General features: G+C 39.1%; 1 protein-coding gene across 3 annotated transcripts in view; it reads right to left on the bottom strand.

The window, feature by feature from the left end:
* GRM1 (glutamate metabotropic receptor 1) overlaps positions 1–22,377 on the bottom strand; it is a 420,592-nt gene that overhangs the window by 76,394 nt on the left and 321,821 nt on the right. For all 3 annotated transcript variants that reach the window (XM_024248538.3, XM_024248540.3, XM_054558275.2), the window contains exons 5-6: positions 8,966–9,212; positions 3,763–3,931 (exon numbers count right to left, since the gene is read on the bottom strand). In XM_024248538.3, the coding sequence (XP_024104306.2) occupies positions 3,763–3,931; positions 8,966–9,212 (416 nt within the window). The remainder of the gene's footprint in view (positions 1–3,762; positions 3,932–8,965; positions 9,213–22,377) is intronic.

The raw sequence follows: 22,377 nt of genomic DNA, 5'->3' as shown, positions 1-22,377 counted from the left end.
TATGTGAGATCAGCACACACAAAAGGCCCCTGATGTTTGCTTGCATAACACTGTTCAGATTTTATCTGTTGCCCCAGACTCTCTTTGGCTGCACTTGTGTCTTGGGCCCTTGGCTATCAGCACTCGGAGAGTTCTAGACATTGCTGTTATGACTGCTACTGCAGTCTCGACCACTGCTCCTTCATATTCTGTTATCTCTAGCTGTCTCTCCCTCTCTTTGAGTAGGCTCTGGGCTCCAGAACTGCCCCTGTTGGACTCACCATAGCAGGACCCAGGCCAGACCATAGGAGACCCACCTAGACTCTCACTCCTCACATTGCTTTCAGAATCTGAAGAAGTGTTGTGTTACAAGTCCTGGGCTCTGGCTTCCTCAGTAGCTGCCTGTAACTTCCTGTGAGCATAAACTTTGGCCACAGGAAGCAGAAAATAGGATGAAGTGAACACATTCATTCCTCTCCCATCCTTCCTCCAATAGTCTGAGTAGCCTATCCAGTGACCTCTTGAGGCCACGTGATTAGTTATGCTCAGTGAAGCAATCTCCTGCTCAATAACGTGTCACCTTGCTTTGTTTGTTTTGCATTCCCCCATCCTTCCATATCTCACTTCCCTTTCCCCCTTATTCTTGTTTCTCTAGGATTGAATCTTCCATTAATGTATTAGCAATTAATCCTTGCATAGTTGGTAGAGTTCAAGGGAACCTGAGCTAAGATACTTTTGAACTACATTTTCTAGGATCTCTTGCCAGCTGTCTTCTGGATGGGTTTGGTAAAATAGGAGCAACTAATGGGAGGCAGAAGAGAAGGAGAAGAGAAAAACCAGGGTGCCCTCACTCTCCCACTTCAGGGATAGCTCAGAGGTAGTAGCTGTGAGGTTTCCTTGGGTCCCTCTAGCTCTGGAGTGGGAGTAGATGCTGCTATTGGTCACCTTTGAGTTGCCTCAGTACCCCATTTTACTTTTGTAACCATTTTCTTCTATTAAATTTCCCCTAGTAAACCATCTGACATGGGCTTTTTTTCCTGACTGGACCCTAAGGTTACACACAACAATAAAAAGTATTATTTTATTCACCTGTGTTTGTGGTATGACAAAAATTTTTCTCTTCTTCCATGAGATATTATATTTATAAGATATGTTTATAATTCTAAATATCAATAACATAAGAAAACTGGATTTTTGACTACTTCAAAGGAAATGATCATAAGAAAGTTCTGTGGGTTATCAGAAAAGACATCAAATTATTATTTTAGCAGTTTAAATGGATTTGATATTTAAAATAACCCTTTCCTAAAGGCTGTATTTCACAGTTAATAGAAGTGTATGTCCTACAATCACCTTGCAAGCTGCCTGTTTCTCTTATATCTTGACAGTGGCTACTGATCTGGCTGTATGCATCCTGGGCCTGGTAGGTGGCAAATTAGTGATGTTAGAATGTGCATAATATTATTTGGTAAATAGGACTCAAATTTCATTTGTTTCCATACCTCCCAAGGTGCTTATGAGAAACAAAACAAACATCCCCCCCTCACCTCCACTCCAGGTTGGTATTGAGAGCACGCATATTTTCCTTCTGCAGGGTACACAATTTTCTAAAATTGGCCCTCAGGAGCTTTGCATTTATAGTGAATGCTCTGTAATGGCTCAGCAACAACTTCTGGGATCTCCTTCGATAACACGCATGGGCATAGCTCAAACATGATGGCAGAAATACTTCAGTGTCTAGGTGCAGGGACATATGCGGACAGCCTTGCCCCTGAATTGGGGAGAACAAAAGCCTCTCCTCTGGAAGGTGTAAAGGGGAGCACACGTGGTATGTGAGCACCCATTCATGGCCACCTGGCAGTCAGAATAACAGTAAGGAATTGTGAAAGGGAGCTTGAGGACAGCAAATCCTTGCAACAATTTGTTTTCTCCTGCCAGGTTTTATTTTTTCCATATAACCTGCAAAACTGAACTTTGCAGTTCCAAAAACTGTTTCCCAGTAATTGTCTGCACAATAGACTCAATGCTACACCCACACTGGAGAGGCAGCCTGAGCCAACATGTGACATCCTTTGGGTGGCAGAAGTGCATGTGCTCAGAGCCTCTGTCCTCTCCCCAACTTATGACTTCAGTCCACAGATAATCCTGTTTTTTCCCACTATCCAGAAAAGATGATGCAACCAGAATGCCTTGGTCTGGCATCTCATGATAACAGGCAAGGAGAAATGTGAGGCCTCTGGATTTCAGAGAACATACCTTATATCATCAGCAGCCTCATGTGGAAATATTCCACCTAGACAGGAATCAGCCCATACATACTACTTTTACACATTCTTAGACTACTGAAATACTTCTGCACTGCTTGGAAGCTAGCAGTGTCTCCATGTCTCCTGAATCCCCCACTTGACCCCAGCCACATAGGGCACATTGGCCAAATCTTCCCATGATCCACCAACTCAAAGATTTACCATAGCCATGGCATGAGGCCTCCAGTACCGTGTCACAGCATGAGAATGGAGTCTATGCTGATGGACTGGTTGTCATAACAACTATCAAATATTTTTAATATAACTTCTGCAGAGAAGGCACAAGATACTTAAAACTAGGATGATTCATCTCGGAAGTTTGTTTCTTTGTCCAAGTGGCTGGAGCGACTGAGAATTTGAGTCTACCAGGATAGCTCTTCTCAGCTGCCAAAAGATGTCACAGGTTGCAGATCCTGCATTTTCTTTAGTCAGTTGAGATAAAGCATGTCCAGCCTCTGTCTAAACTTAGCATTATATGACTAGATTCTTGCCCCGGGGACCCTTCAGTGAACTTATCAGAGCATCTCTCCTACATGGGTGTTTTTGCAGCTCCCAAGCAAAGAATGGTATGGTAGCATGTCAGCATGGCGGGAGCCAGAGCCTCACGCCTGATCTACCCCAGCTCCAGCTGTGCTGTGAGACATTTACATGACAGCCTGTCTGTGCCTCAAGATGAATCACAGAAAATTAGGGATGGGAAAGACCTATTAGGTCATCTAATCCATACCCTGCCATTCACAATCCCTCCCCTATGCTCCATTTCCTAGTGCATCACCCAGTTTGGTTTTAAATAGCCTGGGATACAGAGAGTGTTGCCTCCATGCTTTCTTCATCAAGAAGCCTCTTTAGCACACCCCGCCAAGGATTTGATGCTTGTTTGTTGTCATTTTCTGTATATACTGATGTCATAGTTACTCACTTGCCCCACCCCACCCTCCAAATAGCTCCTGAAAATAGTTAGAAAGTGGGGGCGCTGTCTTCTGTAGAAAAAAATGCCAGTTTCAAAAGAATCAAAGGACTTGGTAGAGAAATGGAAAATGATAAGCAATCTGTGTTACCCTATTTCAACTTCTGGTATTTTAGTTATTTGCTTATTTAGCATTGTTCAGCTTCTGCTTTCTTTAACAATAGCTAGAACTACGACTAAGCACTATTATTGGCTTTGGTTTTCACATTTACTTCTGTTTTTGATTTTTAAAATTTGATTACTCATCCGTTTCCTGCCTAGATTGTGTTAAAGATTCCAGCCCATCATTGTGATTCAAGTAAAGACTATGCAAATATTCTAAGAGTTTACTCACTCTGTTTCCTAATCTTTGTCTTTTCAAGTTTTACCTAAACTCAAGAGCCAAAATCGTAAGCCTGGCACACCCTTTCTGGACAGTCATGTTTTTAAAATTGTCTGTGTTGTTCTTTACTAATGTCCAGGCAGCCAACCTCCTCACAGATACCATGCAAGAATGCAGTTGTGGTTTACCTTAATCTGGCCCTTTAAGCAAGGCTCACTGCACACAGACCGCACCACTCCACTCTTGTTCATCTGGATTTTGTAATCATCAATGTTCAGCACTCCTTCATGCCAGGTTCCAACGTGCACATAGTCATAGCGATTAGCTTCAGTGTACTGCAGATTCATGATATCATACCTACAAAGAGCACAACATGCATGTCTTATAGAATATAGACATAATGTAGAAAACAAAGAAAGTTGGTAAGTAGATAATAATAGAAACAAGAGAAAGCTAGAATCATCTTACATCAGCTACTGCCAATATTTTAGCTTATTTCTTATGTTTCCTCTGATTATCCCAAATGTGTATATTCCATTCTTCAATCTCTGTGTATCATCCATATTCACTAAAAATTAAATTACTCTTGTACTTTTCTCTCTGCTTATCCTCCAAAAAATAATGCTATGTTTGCTAAGTTGATCCTGTCCTTCAAATTATGGTTTATTAAGTTATTCTTTGAATAAGTATCAATAAGAACATTAATTTTTATTCGATTACTTTAATCCGAATTTCTTTTTCACATTAAGTTGTCATTTTCATTACACTGTATTAAAAGGGGTGAGTTTTACCAAGTCTGGAACCTTTTTAAGGTGCTAATAGAGCAAGAAATCTGAGAAAGGCATCTTTAATTAGTAAGGATGTTGAGGATTTAATGTCTTGTGCACTGACATTTAAACTAATCTCTTCCCTGATTAGGATAAATATTTTTGAAGCCAAATAACTGGTATCAGTTATTTCAGTAATTTGAAATGCCAGAACACTACACAATGGCAAAACCTACACTTAGAACTCTTCACTATAGTAATCATTACTATATACATACAGTATATCAAAACATCATGTTATACACTACACACCATATGTGTATATGGTATAGGACATTCTCCAATGCAATCTAAAGAACACAAGATCTAACATCAGAATGTACAAGCTGGTCTCTTTTCTAACATTTTAACAGTAGATTATACTACTTAGAATGCCACTAAACTCTTTAAGCCTCATGTGGTTCTTGTGGGGATTTAAGACAGGCATGTAAAAAACTGCTTTATAATCAGGACAAATGCATATGTCCTATGGTCGAAATGCTTATGTTCACCCCCTTCCATTCATATGCTGAAAATCCTAACCCCCAAGGTGATGGTATTAGGAGGAAGGGCCTTCAGGAGGTGATGAGGCCATGACGACAAAGTTCTCATGAATGAGATTAGTAAAAGCAGCCTTAAAAAGCTTTCTTGCCCCTTCCACCACACAAGGACAAAATTAGAAGGTGCCGTTTGTGAACCAGAAAGCAGGTCCTCACTAGACACCAAATCTGTTGGTGCCTTGTTCTTGGACTTTCCAGCCTCCAGGACTGTGAGCAATAAATTTCTGTTATTTATGAACCATACAGTTTATGATATTTTGCTATAGCATCCCAAATGAAGGAAGACAATCTATAAGGCAATAGCACGATTTCATTCATATTTCTATTACTATTAATGCCCTAAAATACTCTAGTTATTTTCATTACTATACGAATACTGGAGAACAACTCTGTACTGGCATAAACATTTATATCTCAGTCATGGGAACTCCGGCATTCTTACATCTGCTTTCCATGTTGCTATTCACTCTATAATTAATGCTGCAGTTTCCCAAAGCTGCATGCTTGGTTGCTCCTTACTAGTTCTGCAAAGTGGGATTCTTTTCTGCAGTACCTATGCAAAGTGCTCATCCTCCCGGACTAGAAGATGAGTCACGGCCTCTTGCTCTTTGTGCTTGACTGAAGGAAATGGCAATTAATCAACACATACTCTTCTTCATCAGCTCTCTTTATCCCTCGCCCCTCTCACACGCCCCTGCCTAATCCTTCCTGCAATTCTTTCTCTCTAAACTGACTCATGCTCACAATCCCTCTCAGCCTAGCACTCCAGGAGGCTACAGCCAATCAAACTAAGTTGGCATCTGAAATCTATTGGCTGTATCTGGCCTAGTTTTTTGTTTGTTTGTTTGTTTTTTTAATCTAGACAAAGAATGTCAGTTGATTGGGTTTTCTGCCTGTTCCTAATGTGCAAATGCATTCTGTCACCCACAGGTAGCTAATGGCTTCTCCACATCCAGATTCTTGCAATTTCTACAAATAGTTGTCCCCTAAAAGAAAAGGTATTCTGGGAAAGTAAAGAAAGCTCTCCTTTGCCAGGTAAACAAAACGCATTTAGAATGAGAAGAGAGAATGGTACACCCAGAGCACATTATTCATCTCTTTGCTGTGTTGACTTTTGACTAATAGAGAGTTATTATCCCCCAGTTGCTAGACATACCAGAAAGTTCTTCAGAGTATCTTTCTGAGTGATATCCAAGTGAGAATTAACCGTGGGCTGCTGGCTCACACTCATCCTGTTGATCAATGACACTAATCTACACCTCTGATATCTTTCCATTTTAGATTCATTAGAGCTATAGAGCCTGTTGTGCTGTTGTGAGTGCTTGATGTGAGTAATTTCCATTTTCATTTCCAGGAATTTTTGTGTTTTATTTCAGATTACATTATTACAGCTTCTCACACACTCACAAAGAAGGCTTTGCTGCAATGCTGGCTCTAGAATGTCTTTTTCCTTTAAATCAGTTTCCAAAGACTTTTATTTTAGCTTCCTCATTTGCTTTTTCGTAAGAGAAGTCAGTTCACACTTCATTAGCATTTAGAAACAAAAAAAAATTCACAATATTTTGGTATAAAACACATTTTTTTAAAAAGTCCCAAAAGCTGGGAAAAAAACTATGGAAAAATATCCAGGGAAAAATACTGACTTCATTTTAAAAAGCCTTACTCATACTGTGTGTATTACTGAACACTGCCCTTTTCCTTTGACCCCAGGGTTCCTTCCAGGCATGTTGGTTTTTATTTTGGAATTTTTTATGCTATAAATTACATATTTACAACATCCTCTCAATGCATTCAGTTTACATTGTGTGATGATTAACTGAAATAATTACAAGAGGGACCAAAAGCATGAACGATGGTATGACAGGAGGAGGAAGTACAGGGAGATTTTCAAAACAGAAATTGAAAACGGATTATGCCAACCAATTGCAAGCAGAAGGATATGATCCCTAAGAAAAGACCCAGGGGAAAGCTTAAGTAACATTTGAATATTTAATTAAAGATGGAGAAGAAACAAGCTAAAATTATGCACCTACATTTTAGATAACTTGTAAAGAGAGAGAAGAGGAGTAAACTTGAATATATGAAGTGTCAAAAATGCATCTGGCCTTGTGCTAGGCACATTGTATGTTATCTTTGGGAATCATGAAGGAAGGTTTACATTCTAATTCTGACCCCTTATTGAGCCTAGGGTCCAGTGGGACATAGGATGAAACAGGGTTTACAGAGGCAGGTAGTCAATATTCTGAACCTCAGACTCACTTGTTGCTCCTGGTACCATTTCCTCGAAACTTTTCACATGCCCAGTTCCTGAATCATTCCATCTACCTCACTTGCATTCCAGTCAAAACCTGCTCCCACCTAACTAGCAGCTTGGAAGAAATCTGATAAATTGATCATTTTAATTGCTGACAATGACTGATATCATTTATCCTTCCTAGAGCTGTCAGATTTTAACAGGGAGAATCCAGTTAGCTCTCACAAGCTACTCCCTAAGTGCAGGACTTCAAGCTGACATAAAGAGATACATGGAGACTTACTTAGAGTCAAACAGTCCCTTACAGTACTTCTGAAATGACATTAAGAAGGTTGCCAGGCCGGGCAAAGTGGCTCACGCCTGTAATCCCAGCACTTTGGGAGGCCAAGTTGGGTGGATCACTTGAGGTCAGAAGTTCAAGATCAGCCTGGCCAACACGGTGAAACCCCATCTCTACTAAAAATACAAAAAAATTAACCAGGGGTGGTGATGCACACCTGTAGTCCCAGCTACTTGGAAGGCTGAGGCAGGGGAATCACTTGAACCCAGGGGGCAGAAATTGCAGTGAGCCGAGATTGTGCCACTGCACTCCAGCCTGGGCAACAGAGTGAGACTCTCTCAAAAACCAAAAAGAAGATTGCCAGCCACGTTGCCTAATTTTAGGATCTGCTAAAAGGCAGCGTGATGTTGCAAAAGACTAGAAGCCTCAGAGTGAGAGCACTTGCCTCCACCGCTTGCAATCTGTGGACATTAGGTGAGTTCCTTAGTTTCTCTGATACTCAGTTCTATTATCTGTAAAAGAAAGACAATGATCCACCTACAGCAATGAAGATTAAATGATTTGATGTTCCACTTGAACACAGCATATGCTTTTCTAAAAAGCTCTAAGTCTGGGACATTGTAGACTGACAGGTGACAGGGCCTATAAGACCCTGGGCTTGCTGAGTGGTAGCCAAGCTGAGGGCCTTTTTCCTTCCTCCTGAAGGTGTTAATTCTTCTGCCATTCTGATTATGCCTTTCCTAAGAAACTGTGTATGAATGAACACAACTATTCTTGATACTAACAATATTTCCTACGTACCAATTATGCTTGAGCTAACTGGTAGTATCAAAACAAGTATTGCAGAGCAGACTGTATATAAAATGGCTTGGAGAGGATTTTATGTATATACCTTGGTTTACTTTTCATCTGCTTTTTGTTTGATTAGTAAGCCACAGGGACTCAATCCCCAAAAGAAAGTTGTTTCCTTTCTTGCTCCAAGAGACGTGTTAGCACAAACATAAGTTAGCCTGAGGAGAAGGGACACATATGCAGGATTTAGTTATCTTTGCATATTGAGCTCTTTAACCAGGTGTAATATTCAAAATATTTCATAACCAGAATGGTATATAGTCAATCAATCAGAAAGATGCTGGCTTGGTGCTGGCAAGGTCTGAGAGGTTTCTGCTGGCCAAGTGTAATTTCTTTAGGTTCCTGGGCTTGCAGGAAGGTCCCAAGCATTCTGGAAAAAGGGTCAAGGGATAGCTGAGTAAGGGGGTGGCACTGGTAGAATACTGGGTATTGGGTGTTGAAAAAGAAGTATTTTAATGTCTTAAAATGTGGTGTGGTCTTTGGTAATTTCATCTGATATTATCCCTGGACTTTTTGCTACCTAGTTGTATCTATTCTCATGGCACCCAGAAACCATGGAACCAGATGAAGCCACAGTTGCCATCTGTCTGGCACAGGAAGGCTCACAAGGTTACTTAGATTGATTACTGAAAAGATTACCTTCCAGGAGCATCTCCTTTCTCATCAAACCACACCTCTTCTCCAGATACTCCGATGAATGAGGACTTGATAAGGAAGTCCAGGAGCTTGCTGCCGTCGATGGGCTTCATGGCATCGCAGAGGCCCACGTGGCCAGGGCAGAGGGCATGGTGCATGTTCTGCAGCCCATGTGCCATGGCATAGATGGCATTGATGACAAACCCCATCTTACTGTCCTGGACATAGTTTTCTTCTAAGCTTTCATTGCCTGTAACAATAAAAATAGATCACTACCAAGGTCACAGTAATAAAGACTAGGCTCCCAGGTTTAATTCTCAAATGCTTTTGGGGGTTCTCAGAGGAAGGGAATGAGCAATGACACTGGCAGAAGCCACGCCCACCTGTGCAAGCTTTGTACTTGTGGCTAGCTCTAGCGGATTCCACCTGCAAATGGTTTATTCAGTTTTATTCTCTCTATTCAATAATGGTTTTATGAGATACAAAATAAACTCCACAGAGGTGAAAATAAAGGACTTTCGAATATTGTAAAGAAATCCTGAAGGAGTAATGGAAATAACTCTTACTCCCTCTTTGTTCACAGGAACTTATATTAAAAATCTTCCTATATCATGGTACTGGAAAAACATTTTTTGATTCCTTTATGACAATCTACAGTTTACAGCAATTCAGTTTATGCATTATCTAAACCATGGTATTTTCTTTTGGTGATTCCACTATTCGTTTTTTTCATTTCTAGGGCCACAAAAATCCAGAGTTAGAACTGGTCAGTATGAATCTCTTCTTATATATGGTTGATGGGGCAGAAATATTTAAATCAGATTTGCTAGTTATTGGAAACGCAGGTAAAATGTTTCTTGATGGAAGAGTCATACTACACATTAATTTTAGCCTTTAGATTTTACCTGTGAATTTCAAAAACCCTGCAATCATTTCTACCTATGTCACAGGTGATCAAAAACTCCCCTACTGCCAAGCAGGTTTGCAAGAATGGTATTGTGTTAGATATAAGCTCCATATTGGAAGTCTAGACTTCAGGACTTAGATATGGATGAGAAATTTTGGGACCAACTGGGTTTGCTGAAATAAAGGTAAGAGGTTTGGAAAACAAAAAATATATTTGGGAAACATCACTGGCATAATTTAGAGACTTTAGTTGGTTCCTGAAATTTGCTTCTCTCTGCAGTGAGCTTTTCCTCCCTCATTTGACTGATAGTGGGGGGTCAATGTGATGTGTGTTTGAAGTACTAGAAGGTGGGAAAGTCAGCAATTTAGCTGCATATGGGGTTGAGAACAACATGGGGCTCCTCACACTCCCTGCCAGCTGCCCTCTTTGTTCCAACCTAAATAGGTCACTGGACACTAAGGTTCCCAGGCTAAGACTAGCAGAGGAATATTTAGGAAGTTAGACAGTTTGAGTCTTTAGAAGAAACGGTAAAGAGTTTTGACTTTGATATCGAATTTGGGATGAAAATGGACATTTTTAAAGAGTTCTATTTAAAGGCCTATTTAGATGTAGTCAAAAGTTTGATAAAGGTATACTTATATCTACCCTGAGAGTGACATATAAAATACCCAGGCTAGGTTAAAGGGGAAGAAGATTAGATTTTAATCCATTTTCCAGCTTTGCAAGATAGGACATTGTTAAAAGTGTAATTTGCTAAAGCAATATTTTCTTGATTGAAAGGAAATTTTCCAAGAGGAAATGAGGAGTAAGATAGAGAGGAAGGGCATTTTAAAATCAAATCGCACAAAATAAGTATAGAAAGTTACATAAGAAAGAAAGCAAAGATCCTTCTTCCAAAAATTGCAGATTCATTTAAACAGAGTAGCTTATGTCTGTCACCCAGAACCCATGGCCCTTACTGGTGGTTTTCTTTCTCTCCCTCTCCAACTTACTAGGACCATAAAAGAGGTAAATTTGTGCCATCTGCCTGATAACTCTTAAACAAGCCCTTATAGGCTCGCCTAGAACCCCAAATGTTAAATATTGAAGCTACTAGAATCATAGAAATTACCAAGAGTTAAAGAAAAAAAAAAGACAAAAATTGAGTGGCAAAATAACCTTCAAGATAGCAGCCCCTTAAAGTGTCCTGTCAATACTAAAACCATCACCCAAAGTGGCAGTCATTACAGCCAACACCAGGATCAAACTGTAGAAAAAGATCAGAATAAACACACAATGTTCTTTACCAAATGAAAAATTATCTGTTAGACACAAGCCTTATGGACACTGAGTTTGTTCTTCTTGTTTTTATAACTACTATTTAGGATTTATTTTACATAGATAAAAAATTATGTTGGTGTCCACAGTACAAATTTCTTAAGCTAGTGCCAGTGGTTGTCTAGTGGATACTTCATTCATCAGCACTGAGACAGGAACTGTTCTTGGATATCTGTGAGATCAGTGTTTTCCTTTTGATCTTCATTTAGGGTGATCATATAACTTATGACTTGGGTCATTTTTTAGAGAGAAAGTTAGTGTTAGTAACAATTATTTTGAGAACACAGGTGTAAACAAGGCAAACCAGGCAAATTGTGTCATCTCTCTTAAGTCAGGTGCCTTCTGTGTCATATCTTCTGAGGTTATTATGGGTAAGATTAACGTACAAATATGTATGTATAGACACACATAAACATATGTACATAGATGTATACATATGTGTATACAAAGAATAGTCAGTAGAATGTCATTATTTTTTACCTAATTTCACAGTTATATAATTTTTTAAAGATTTGACAAATGTTTATTCATACCTATGATACATCTGGCACTGCTTTTTTCAATGAGGTATTATGTAGACAAAACATACAAGAATACCTGATGTCACAGGACTTAAATTCTTGTAAAAGGCTATAGAAAATTTCTAAAAATTAACACAACTAAGAAAATTATGTAATAATTACAATCAAATCAGTGTTATAGAAAAAAATACAAGAGAACGGGAAAGAAAAAGTGGGTATGTTGAGACAGTATCATGTCGATCGGTTAGAGTAGACCTCACTCAAAAGAGGAGCATTGAGTGAATAATTGAAGAAGAATAGAGAATGAATCAGGCAAATATCTGGGAAAGAGCATTTAAAGTAAAGGCAATAGCTTCATATCTACAATAATACTAATATGGCCGGGCGCAGTGGCTCACGCCTGTAATCCCAGCACTTTGGGAGGCCGAGGCGGGCGGATCACGAGGTCAGGAGATCGAGACCATCCTGGCAAACACAGTGAAACCCAGTCTCTACTAAAAATACAAAAAAAAAAAAAAAAAAAAAAAGCTGAAGCAGGAGAATGGCGTGAACCCGGGAGGCGGAGCTTATAGTGAGCCGAGATCGCGCCACTGCATTCCAGCCTCGGCTACAGAATGAGACTCCGTCTCAAAAATAATAATAATAATAATAATAATAATAATAATAATAATAGCTACCACTTCTTGAGTGTTTGTTATATACAATACTTAATAAATGAGCTATAATGCTTACCATAATCCTGCCAACTAAACATTAGTCTCACTATTTTACAGGTGAGGAAAGCATGGGGTATAACCTGGATCCAAATGCCTCCTTACTCCTTGTTCTTCCTGTCACACTTAGTGGCAATGCAGGGGCAGGTATAGAAATCTACAGAGGAGACGCTTTTCTGGTGACAGAGGACAGGCCATCCTTCAGTGCCCTGGCACCATTGCCAAGCCTGGTTTAGGACTTCTCTCTGGGATCGTTCCAGATGTGCACAGCTGTCTCTCTGACTACAAGTACTGGCACCCAATCTACCAACAGCAAATGATGACAAAGAAGCTCATTGTGTCAGTGTCATATAGAGAGCCGGGAGGCTAGATACATGCTTCCGGGGAATATTTGCAATGTAATAGCTCACACCTCTTTCCAAAATAGACACAGAGTTTGTGTGTTTGTTTCCATCTGAAGTAAGTACCTATGCTCTCTTACTCTGCCAGTCCCCCGGCTCTGTACACCCAGGGGGGTCCTACTGTCAGGAAGAACTCTCTTCAGCTACTACCTCAGTCTCAGCCCTGCTGGCCCCAAGTCTAATAAACTAGCATGTAGGGACATGTGACATAAAGTTGGAAAGTCATGTGGCTTTTACAGGGTCATTTCCTTTACCACAGCAACTGTCCAGATAATGTTGTAAGGATCTATTATTGAACAAACAAAATCTATTATAGGCTGCCCTGTCCTCTAAAGCTCCTATATTTTCATGGCTAGTGAATAGAGAATTATAAACTAATAACATTGTCACTTGGTGGGAAGGTGAAAACACTTTGGTTTCCTGGGGTTTAGTGCCTTTTCATAACACTTGTCTCAGAGTTATTAGCGAGAAGGAGATTTTATGAATCATTTTCTGTGGTACATTAACTATTTGGGACCACTAGGCTATCATGGAACCATTACTTTTTGTAATATGCTAAATGGAACCAAATAATTGCAGTTGACTGTGTTTATTTACTTTCAAAAGAATACCTGCCTAACTGCTTCACAGTGGGTTATGAAAATAGCTGCCTTGATTCTAAACAGTAATCGTGTTCTTATTGTGAAAGCTCAAAAAGGGCTATAAACTGCTACCTGAATGCAGCAGCACACAGGCTCTCCATTGTGGGCACATATCAAAACCATGTTCCCGATCCAGTGTGTCTTTTGTTTATCAGTTAGTTTTGTTTTCCATTGAAGTATAAATCACATATAGTGAAGTGCAGAAATCTTTATAGGTCAAAAACTTTTTACATATGTACACATTCATGTAACTGCTGCCCAGGTCATGGTATGGAGCATTTCTAGAAGAAAGTGTTCATTTATTTAGTTTTCTTAATTTATCCCAGCAATTTTTTTCATCTTTTAGTGTGCAGAATCTATGTGTTTGATTTTTCTGATACTACTACAATTGGCATATTTTTATTTTTTAATTGTTTGTTGCTAGTATACAGGAATACTGTTGATATTTGCATACTAACTTTGTATCCTGAAAGCTTGCTAAATGTATGTATTAATTCTAATTTTTTATAAATTCCTTTGAATGTTCTATGTACACTCACAAGTATATTCCTAGGTCTATTTCTCATTCAGATCTAAATTTGAGAAGGAGATACATTGGCTGGCCCAGTAACATCAGGAGTCCTATATTCAAGGTCACGGAGTCGGCAAGGACAGATGAGGAATTCATATGCAGGCACTGCCTGTTAGGTAGCACTGTGCATGCACTCAGCAGCCCTAGATGAGGAATTCATATACAGGCACTGCCTATTAGGTAGCACTGTGCATGCACTCAGCAGCCCTACCCAACTAGTGGAGCAGTCCCATTACAGACAACAGGACATTTGTTAGCAAAAATTATTAGCTTAGTGTTTGTTTGTTCTGAGTTGTTAGTAATATTGTGCCAGTTTGAATGTTCAGAATTGAAAAATATTGAAAGAATGTTTAGCTCCAATAAAGTACCTTTGTTGATGCCTGTTTGATTTCATTAATGCAACCCCATCACTATGCATGTAGGTCCAGTGGTACCTTTTCAAATCTAAATTCTTGGCATTAACTTCAAATTAAAAGAACAAACACCACATTATTCTATCTCCTCATAAAGCAAGGAAGCATTCGGGGAAACGATGGTAAACGTGACTCCCCCCGGAGAAAATATTCTTCTGATTTCTCAACATTTGTAGCTCTCCACTGCTTATTTTTACCTGACAGAATTATATATTCAATACCTAATTTGATACAATCTCAATTCAGATCAAAATAGAAAGGGCTGTAATTATTTTATATTGTTAACATCTCAAACAAAGAAAATGAAATTCACATTCCTTTAAATTGCCTGAGTCTTAGATTTATTGAAGGAAGATTAATCAGGTCATTTTTTAAATAATGACCTCAAAGGGATAAAGTGCCCTCAATTTTGCTTGGAGGCCTGGCTGCTAAAGTTTCTTTATGCTCTTCCAGGGAGAATTTGAGATAAGATTCAGAACTGTCTAGCCTTGCCTGTGCCCAAGTCTAGGACCTGGGAATTGTTTCCTCTGGCACTATATTTTACTCTTTCCCTAAAAGGTTATCTCTGCTCACATCATAGAAAAATATAACAAATCCATTATTTTCTATTCAGTTTATTAAAATGTAAATTAACTCCAATGTAGGATAGAAGAGAAGAAAGAAAAGATCATTTAATCAAGCACATGTTATTATCACTGTTATTATTAGTTGAATTTCTATTGCTTAACCCCACCTGGGCTTTACATGTGCAAACAATACAGACACTTTTCTAAATGCATCATTCCAGTCTATTGTTAAAACAGAAATTTATCATGTGCGTGACACATAAACAGCAGGCTCTTTGCAAATTGACAATAATGTATGGTAGATCTTGATTCTCTGAAAATACAATTGCATTTAGCTGATTCATATTTCAAAAAATTATGGTGTATCTGGAAAACAAATAAGGGCAATCACAAGGGTGTTAAAGTGATGCCGAGGATCAGTCAGTAACAGTTGAATTGTGGGGCTCTTTGTTTCTTTAAGAGAGAAAACAAGGGCTGCTTGCTGTGTGCCTTTGCTGTTATTATTGACCTGGCTCAAAACAGTGTTGTGGAGTAATTAACCACTCCCCCTGAAGTAACTAATCTTTGCAGGTCTGCAGTAGGCATTTGGCAGGTAATCATAGAGACAGAGTATGCTACAGAGAGCTGACTGCTTTAGCCAGTGTGGGAAGTTAGACTGTTGTAAGAATCCATCAGAACCAATTCCTTACTCAACAACCTGCTGGGTCAGAATCCTTGCCAAGCCTATTCCTCTTGGCCTCTCCCACACTCTAAGAAGGCAGATCTATGCTCATAGCACCACCTCTATTTATTTATGGGTGATAGGAAGGATGCTTTCCTTTAGATACGTAAGAAAGCTTCAAAGTTTATGCTATTATGGTCCTCTTTGAATCCCAAGCAATGGCATGTTCTTTCTGAGTATCTCTATTTTCATGCTGCGGTGATTTAGGCTGAGCTAATAACACAAAGGGAAAATACAGAGTGAAATACAAGAGCTATTGTAAAAGCTCTACTTATTTCTGACCTGTTTTATTAGCGTCTAACGTAACATCTTCTGGTAACCAATATAAGGTCTTGCTTATTACAAAACAAAACCATAAATGTTATATGGCATTAACATTGTAAATCCACTTTTATGACTGACTCCTGATGAATGCAACAAAATATCTATAACTTGACAAAATGTTGCACTTAAAAAGTCTATTTTAGGACATATTAAAGAGTATCCTTCAGCTGTTTTCCTAGAATTAATATGCCAAGTAGATGAAATGGAAGCAAGGAACAGAAGCCTGCCATGTTCTGAACAGACTTTGTGATTTAAATATAGGCCATAAGGTTTACTACCGTATCAGCAACACATGGGAATAAGATATACTGTGGATTTTGGCTGGGCTTGGTGGCTTACGCCTGTAATCCCAGCACTTTGGGAGGCCGAGGCGGGTGGATCACCTGAGGTCAAGAGTTTGAGACCAGCCTGACCAACAAGGAGAAACTCTGCCTCTACTAAAAATACAAAATGTGTCAGGCATATTGGGGCATGCCTGTAATCCCAGCTACTAGGGAGGCTGAGGCAGGAGAATCGCTTGAACCTGGGACGTGGAGGCTGTGGTGAGCCGAGATCATGCCATTGCAATCCAGCCTGGGCAACAAGAGTGAAACTCCGTCTCAAAAGAAAAAAAAAGGAAAAAGACATACTGTGGATTTTTGTTTAAAGTTCATTTCTTCTATTAGTTGGTACTTTATGTAGACTTATCAGCCCAGTTAAACAATGACACTCTGTCCCAGTGTTGTAATTGTGAGGATTTCTTTAATGTTGCCTTTTGTGTGGTGTCTCCCAATAGCATCTCTGCAAAAAGTCAAATTTAGAATTCCCGAGGGCCTAATAAAACTCATGGCTAGCGAAACTTTAGTCAATATCTATCCCAGAATTTAGGAAGATTAATGTTGTCAAGAGCACACAGGCAAGGAGGTCTTAGTAACATCTGTTGATAAAACAAATGCAGGGTCCAGACTTCATGCAAATCTATCTGGATATATCAGCCACTCTGCTCAGATTGTAAAGGGCATATTTACAGAAACAAGAACGACAAATACAGATTCTACAATAAGAAGGATCGCCTTGAGAGGTCACAGTCTGAGCGAAATCTATTAAAATGACACTCAGGAATGAAATATAAGCACTGCACTATAGATAGTAAAGTCGTCTCTTGTGGGGTATGTGTTAATAATTTTTAAATAGCTACACATATGTATACCAAGACTGAACAAATAAATGAATAACAGGTGGTAGAAGCCAGCATTTTATCATTGTTGGGTTGGGAGGTTACAAATAAGCAAAAGGAGAAAGCTAGAATAAACCATGTGGTACAAGGAAAGGGTTGTTGGAAACATCAGCATGAATTTAAATTTAGTTTGGTATATAAACTGATAAACTTATATAGAAATGATTACAGATACATGTTTCCATGTGGTCTGGCATACATATATACCTAGTTCTTTTCACTGAATCAACAACACTCCGATAGCAGTAAGCACACCCAATGCCCAGATCTTGGTTTCTAATACAATTCTTCAATAAAAGGGATCAGGACTTTTCGGAGAAAAAAAATCATGTGTAGTGCAGGTGAAGGAAATATACAAGATGAGCCTAGAGCACTTTGTAGTGCCAGAAAGTAAAGAAGTGCTCAAAAAACAAAACAATGGAGGCCAGGCATGGTGGCTCACACCTGTAATTCCAGCACTTTGGGAGGCTGAGGTGGGCAGATCACTTGAGGTCAGGAGTTTGAGACCAGTCTGGCCAACATGGTGAAACTCTGTCTCTACTAAAAGTATAAAAATTAGCCAGAAATCGCTTGAATCCGGGAGGCAGGCAGGGGATGCAGTGAGCAGAGATTGTGCCACTGCATTCCAGCCTGGGCAACAGAGAAAGACTCCATCTCAAAAATAGTAGTAATAATAATAATAATAATAACAACAATAAATAAAAACAACAACAATAAAAAATAGAGATATGTCAAAGGGACACAAGAGCCAACTGAAAGACTTCCAACCATCAGAGACAGAAAAAATTGAGTAACAAAATAAAAAGGATGATAGTGGATTATAATCCACAGTATAAAATAAATACCCATGCTGATATAAATAAATGATTAAGTAAAAAACAAATGAGAGAGAAGAGACAAATCTATACAGGAGAATTTCAAATAATTTATGTAGATACTCTGTTCTCAACAAGGTGAAACATAACTCCCCATTCTTTAAGTGGGTCGTACACTGAGTGAGTAGCTTTCAAAGAGCATAGCATTTTTTTAAAAAGCCATAAAAAGTAAGTTTATGGTAAGTCTGGTAAACACGACCTTAGACGAGTGATCAATGTTAACATCATCACTGATAAATTGATCATATATATTTGAGAATGTTGCTTTATCTTTTGGCCTTCCTCTCCCTAATCCCAACCGAACTATGAGAAATAAGTTAGCCAAAGTCAAACTTAGGGACATTCTATAAAATACCTGACCAGTACCTCTACAAACCGTCAAAGATATCAAAAACAAGGAAAGGTTGAGGACTGTCACAGCCCAGGGAAGCCTAAGGAAACAAGGAAAATAAATGAAATGTGATATCCTGGATAGAATTCTGGGACAGAAAAAGGAAAAAAAAAAAGATGAAATCTGAAAAAAATAGAGTTTAGTTAATAATAATGCACTAATGTTGGTTCATTAACTATGACAAATGTTACATGGCAATATAAGATATTAATAATAGGGAAAGCTAGATGTGGGATATACAAGAACTCTGTGCTATCTTTGCTACTTTTCTTTAACAGTATTCTAAAATGCAAACTTTAGTTTTAAAAAATGTCCAAGAACTAGTCTAACATCTGACCCAGTGTCAGGAAATAAGTGATAATGTGATTAAATGTTTGCTCTGTGATAGGAGCTCCATTAGGTGCTTTACATGTGCCGTTCTATTCATCTCACAAGGACTTATGAAACGGGTGATAGGACTAACCTCAACTTATTGATGAACAATCTAAAGACTAGTGGGTCAAATAACTTGTCCAAGATCACACAGCTGGATGTGGATGTGGAGGTCACTAGATTAACACCCAGCCTGCCTGACTCTGCAACTCTCCCTCTTAAGTACGAGATACTTCTGTCTCTTGCTTAGTTACTGTCCAGGAGTAACATTACACTCAGCAAGCTAATGGGAAGATGTGATATTTGTCACAATATTAACAAATATTTGTGTGTGCAAAATAAAATTTGTCCCTGATTGCAGACAATATATAATCTATAAAGAGACCTTCCACAACATTTTATCACATGTAATGTTGCCGTGATTTATTTCACATGAATGATGTTAATACAGAGACCGAATTTTTGCATAGCTCTTTAAATAGATGCTTTGTTCATCAGTGCATAGAGAAGGTTAAAAATCAACAGGCAAAACTAATTTGGAAAGAAGCTCACCACTAAAAGTCAGTATTATAGATTCTACAACCCTCAGACCAACACAGCCACAATAAACTATTAACTGATTCCCTAAGGTTTTGTCTGAGTTCCCACACTGTTACATGGTCATTCCTTCTGAACATAATCGTTGTTCATGCACTTAAAAAGCTTCAAGTGCACCTTCTCTTCTAGGGGTAAATATACAAAAAAGGTAAACTTAAGACTCTAATTAAATGAGTGGCCCTTGAGGCAGGCATACAGTCATGGTTGTTAATATTAGTTTAGAGCCCAAATAATGATAACAAACTTTAAAGAGGCTCTAAGGTGCCACAAAGAATTATCTCAGAGAAGTAGCGCCCATGCCTACAAGGCTTCTCGTTAAAATTGGCTGCACCGTTGGGGTTAGGTCTTTACAAAGTGACCTTGCACAAGCTTACCAAAACACACTCATCAGAAATGGGATTGAGGAACATATGGAGTTTAGCATCTCTGGGCCAATATTGCTGTTGACTGTGGAACTTTCTTAGTGCTTTGGGGAACTTTGCTTTCTAGAAAGTCATGTGTTATTCCCTTTTTGGATGATGTCTTCATCGTGGGATTCAGTCCTACCAAAATACTAATTGGGCAACATATCAAGATTCTCCCTGATGGTTTCTAGTTATTTTGAGATGAGACAAACACAAATGTGGTCAGGTGCTTATTTGTCTACACTTATTCCATGTTCATTTTTGTGCCAAAAGTATATTATTTTATAATATTACAAGGAAAACATCTTCAACTAGAGCTCGGAATTTAGATGAAATAAGAGTGGTCCCTCTACCACCTCACTGTATGTATTTGATTCTCAAAACCGCATAAACAAGGAGCCAATTCTAAAGAGAAGGAGGGAGACAGAAATCTTAACATACTGCTAACCACTTGGTTTTTCTAACCAAAACCAAGAAAACAGGAGAAATAGACCATAGTTAGTCATATATAACCAAGGCTAGATTGAAGGAATGAGCAATGGATACCTTTAACTCAACATAAAGGAAGAAGTCTAGACTGATGTACTAGATTTACGCCAAAGCCTGTGTTAGTTGAAGGCAGTCCTGCTTCTGGGTACAAAATGCAGTAGTAGTAAAGCAGAACTCTCTCACCATGTGTGTGCATGCATGTGGGTTTGCACATGCTTTGGGTTAAATACTAGAATGTGTGCATTCAGAGGACCCTACTATTTTGGGGCCTGTTGTTTTGTAGCATCCTCCAACTGAACTGAACACAGAAAGAGGCAACCTTCTCAATAAGAGGACATGCTAAGCTGCGAGTTAGGTTAGAAATGTGGCTTTGGGGCAGGGCGCAGTGGCTCACGCCTATAATCCCAGCACTTTGGGAGGCTGAGGCAGGCAGATCACGAGGTCAGGAGTTCAAGACCAGCCTGGCCAGCATAGTGAAACCCCGTCTCTACTAAATATACAAAAATTAGCTGGGTGTAGTGGTGCATGCCTGTAGTCCCAGCTGCTTGGGGGGCTGAGGCAGGAGGATCACTTGAACCCAGGAGGTTGCAGTGAGCTAATATCATGCCACTGCACTCCAGCTTGGGCAACAGAGTGAAACTCCGTCTCAAAAAAAACAAACAAACAAACAAAAAAAAAAAATGTGGCTTTGGTCCCATGCTCTGGTCCCATGCTCTCATGCAAGTACTAACCACGCCTGACCCTGTCTAGCTTCTGAGATCAGACGAGATCGGGAGCATTCAGGGTGGTATGGCCCACGCCTGACCCTGTCTAGCTTCTGAGATCAGACGAGATCAGGAGCATTCAGGGTGGTATGGGCCCTGCACTAATTTCTTACACAGCTAGAAACAAAAACAAAAATGTAGCAGCAGAGATTACTACGGCCTTCAACAAGGGACAAGAAAGTCATTGCAGAGACTAATTTGCTGAAAAATGGGCACTAGTACCAAGATAGGTGTATTAATTCTGTATATGCTGAGATATAGTTAAGAAAGAAAAGCCAGGGAAAAGATTGATCAGTATGACACTGCCACACTAATTAAATATGACAGATTCTTCTATGGGTTAGGTCAACAGGAAAACCATTAACAGAAGCTTCTCTAAGTACATAACTGGCATTGATTTTTCAGTAGTGCCCCCTGAAAGCTCACAGAATCTAAAGTGAAGGCAGAAATGATTTCCTTTTGCCTCAAGAACTGCTGAGTCATAGTCACCAGGTATGTCTGCAACTGCTAATGTAAACCGAAACAGCATACAAAATTCCTTGGTGGATTGTTTTCAGACTGTGTTCATTAAGGAGGAAAAGCCTGTTTTGAGTGCCAAGGGATGTTGCAGTTTAGTGGGTTTCCATGGTCCCTGGCTTCCTGCAGTGGAATGTTATGGTGGTACAAGTTATAGAAGCCCAACGTAGCTTATGATGTTAAGGGAAAGGATAGCTGAGGGCTAGCGTGCTGCCAGAAATTCAGCACAGCACTTCCCCTATTCCTGCCACCAATTTGCATAACCTTCTTTGTATTGTCAGTGTAGACTCTGTGATATCAGCACACTTTGCTTATTTTCATGCAGTAATAAGTTATTTAGACAATTGTCTTTCATATTATCTCAATTATTCTCATAGTGAATGACTGACAACTCAGCAATAGGATGATGATCTAACTGAAGCATGATTATTATTGATGGTGACTACAATACATTTAAGAATATTCAAAAGAAAACCTGATATGATGACTATAAGCTATCACTCAAGATTATTGAATAAAAGCTGTAATATAAATGAGATGTCTATTTAGTATATTAGTCAAATTCAGAGCTCTTAATGTCTGTGGAAATAAAATAAGCTGTGTATAAATGGAAAAAATGAAAGGGAAAAGTTCAGATTATTATTTTAATCTGAAACTATGAGATGTTCTTCAAGTCCCTTTAACATAGAACAAAAA

The sequence above is a fragment of the Pongo abelii genome, chromosome 5 (assembly GCF_028885655.2).
Source record: "Pongo abelii isolate AG06213 chromosome 5, NHGRI_mPonAbe1-v2.0_pri, whole genome shotgun sequence".
NCBI classification, from domain to species: domain Eukaryota; kingdom Metazoa; phylum Chordata; class Mammalia; order Primates; family Hominidae; genus Pongo; species Pongo abelii.
This window is presented reverse-complemented; position numbering and strand designations above follow the sequence as displayed.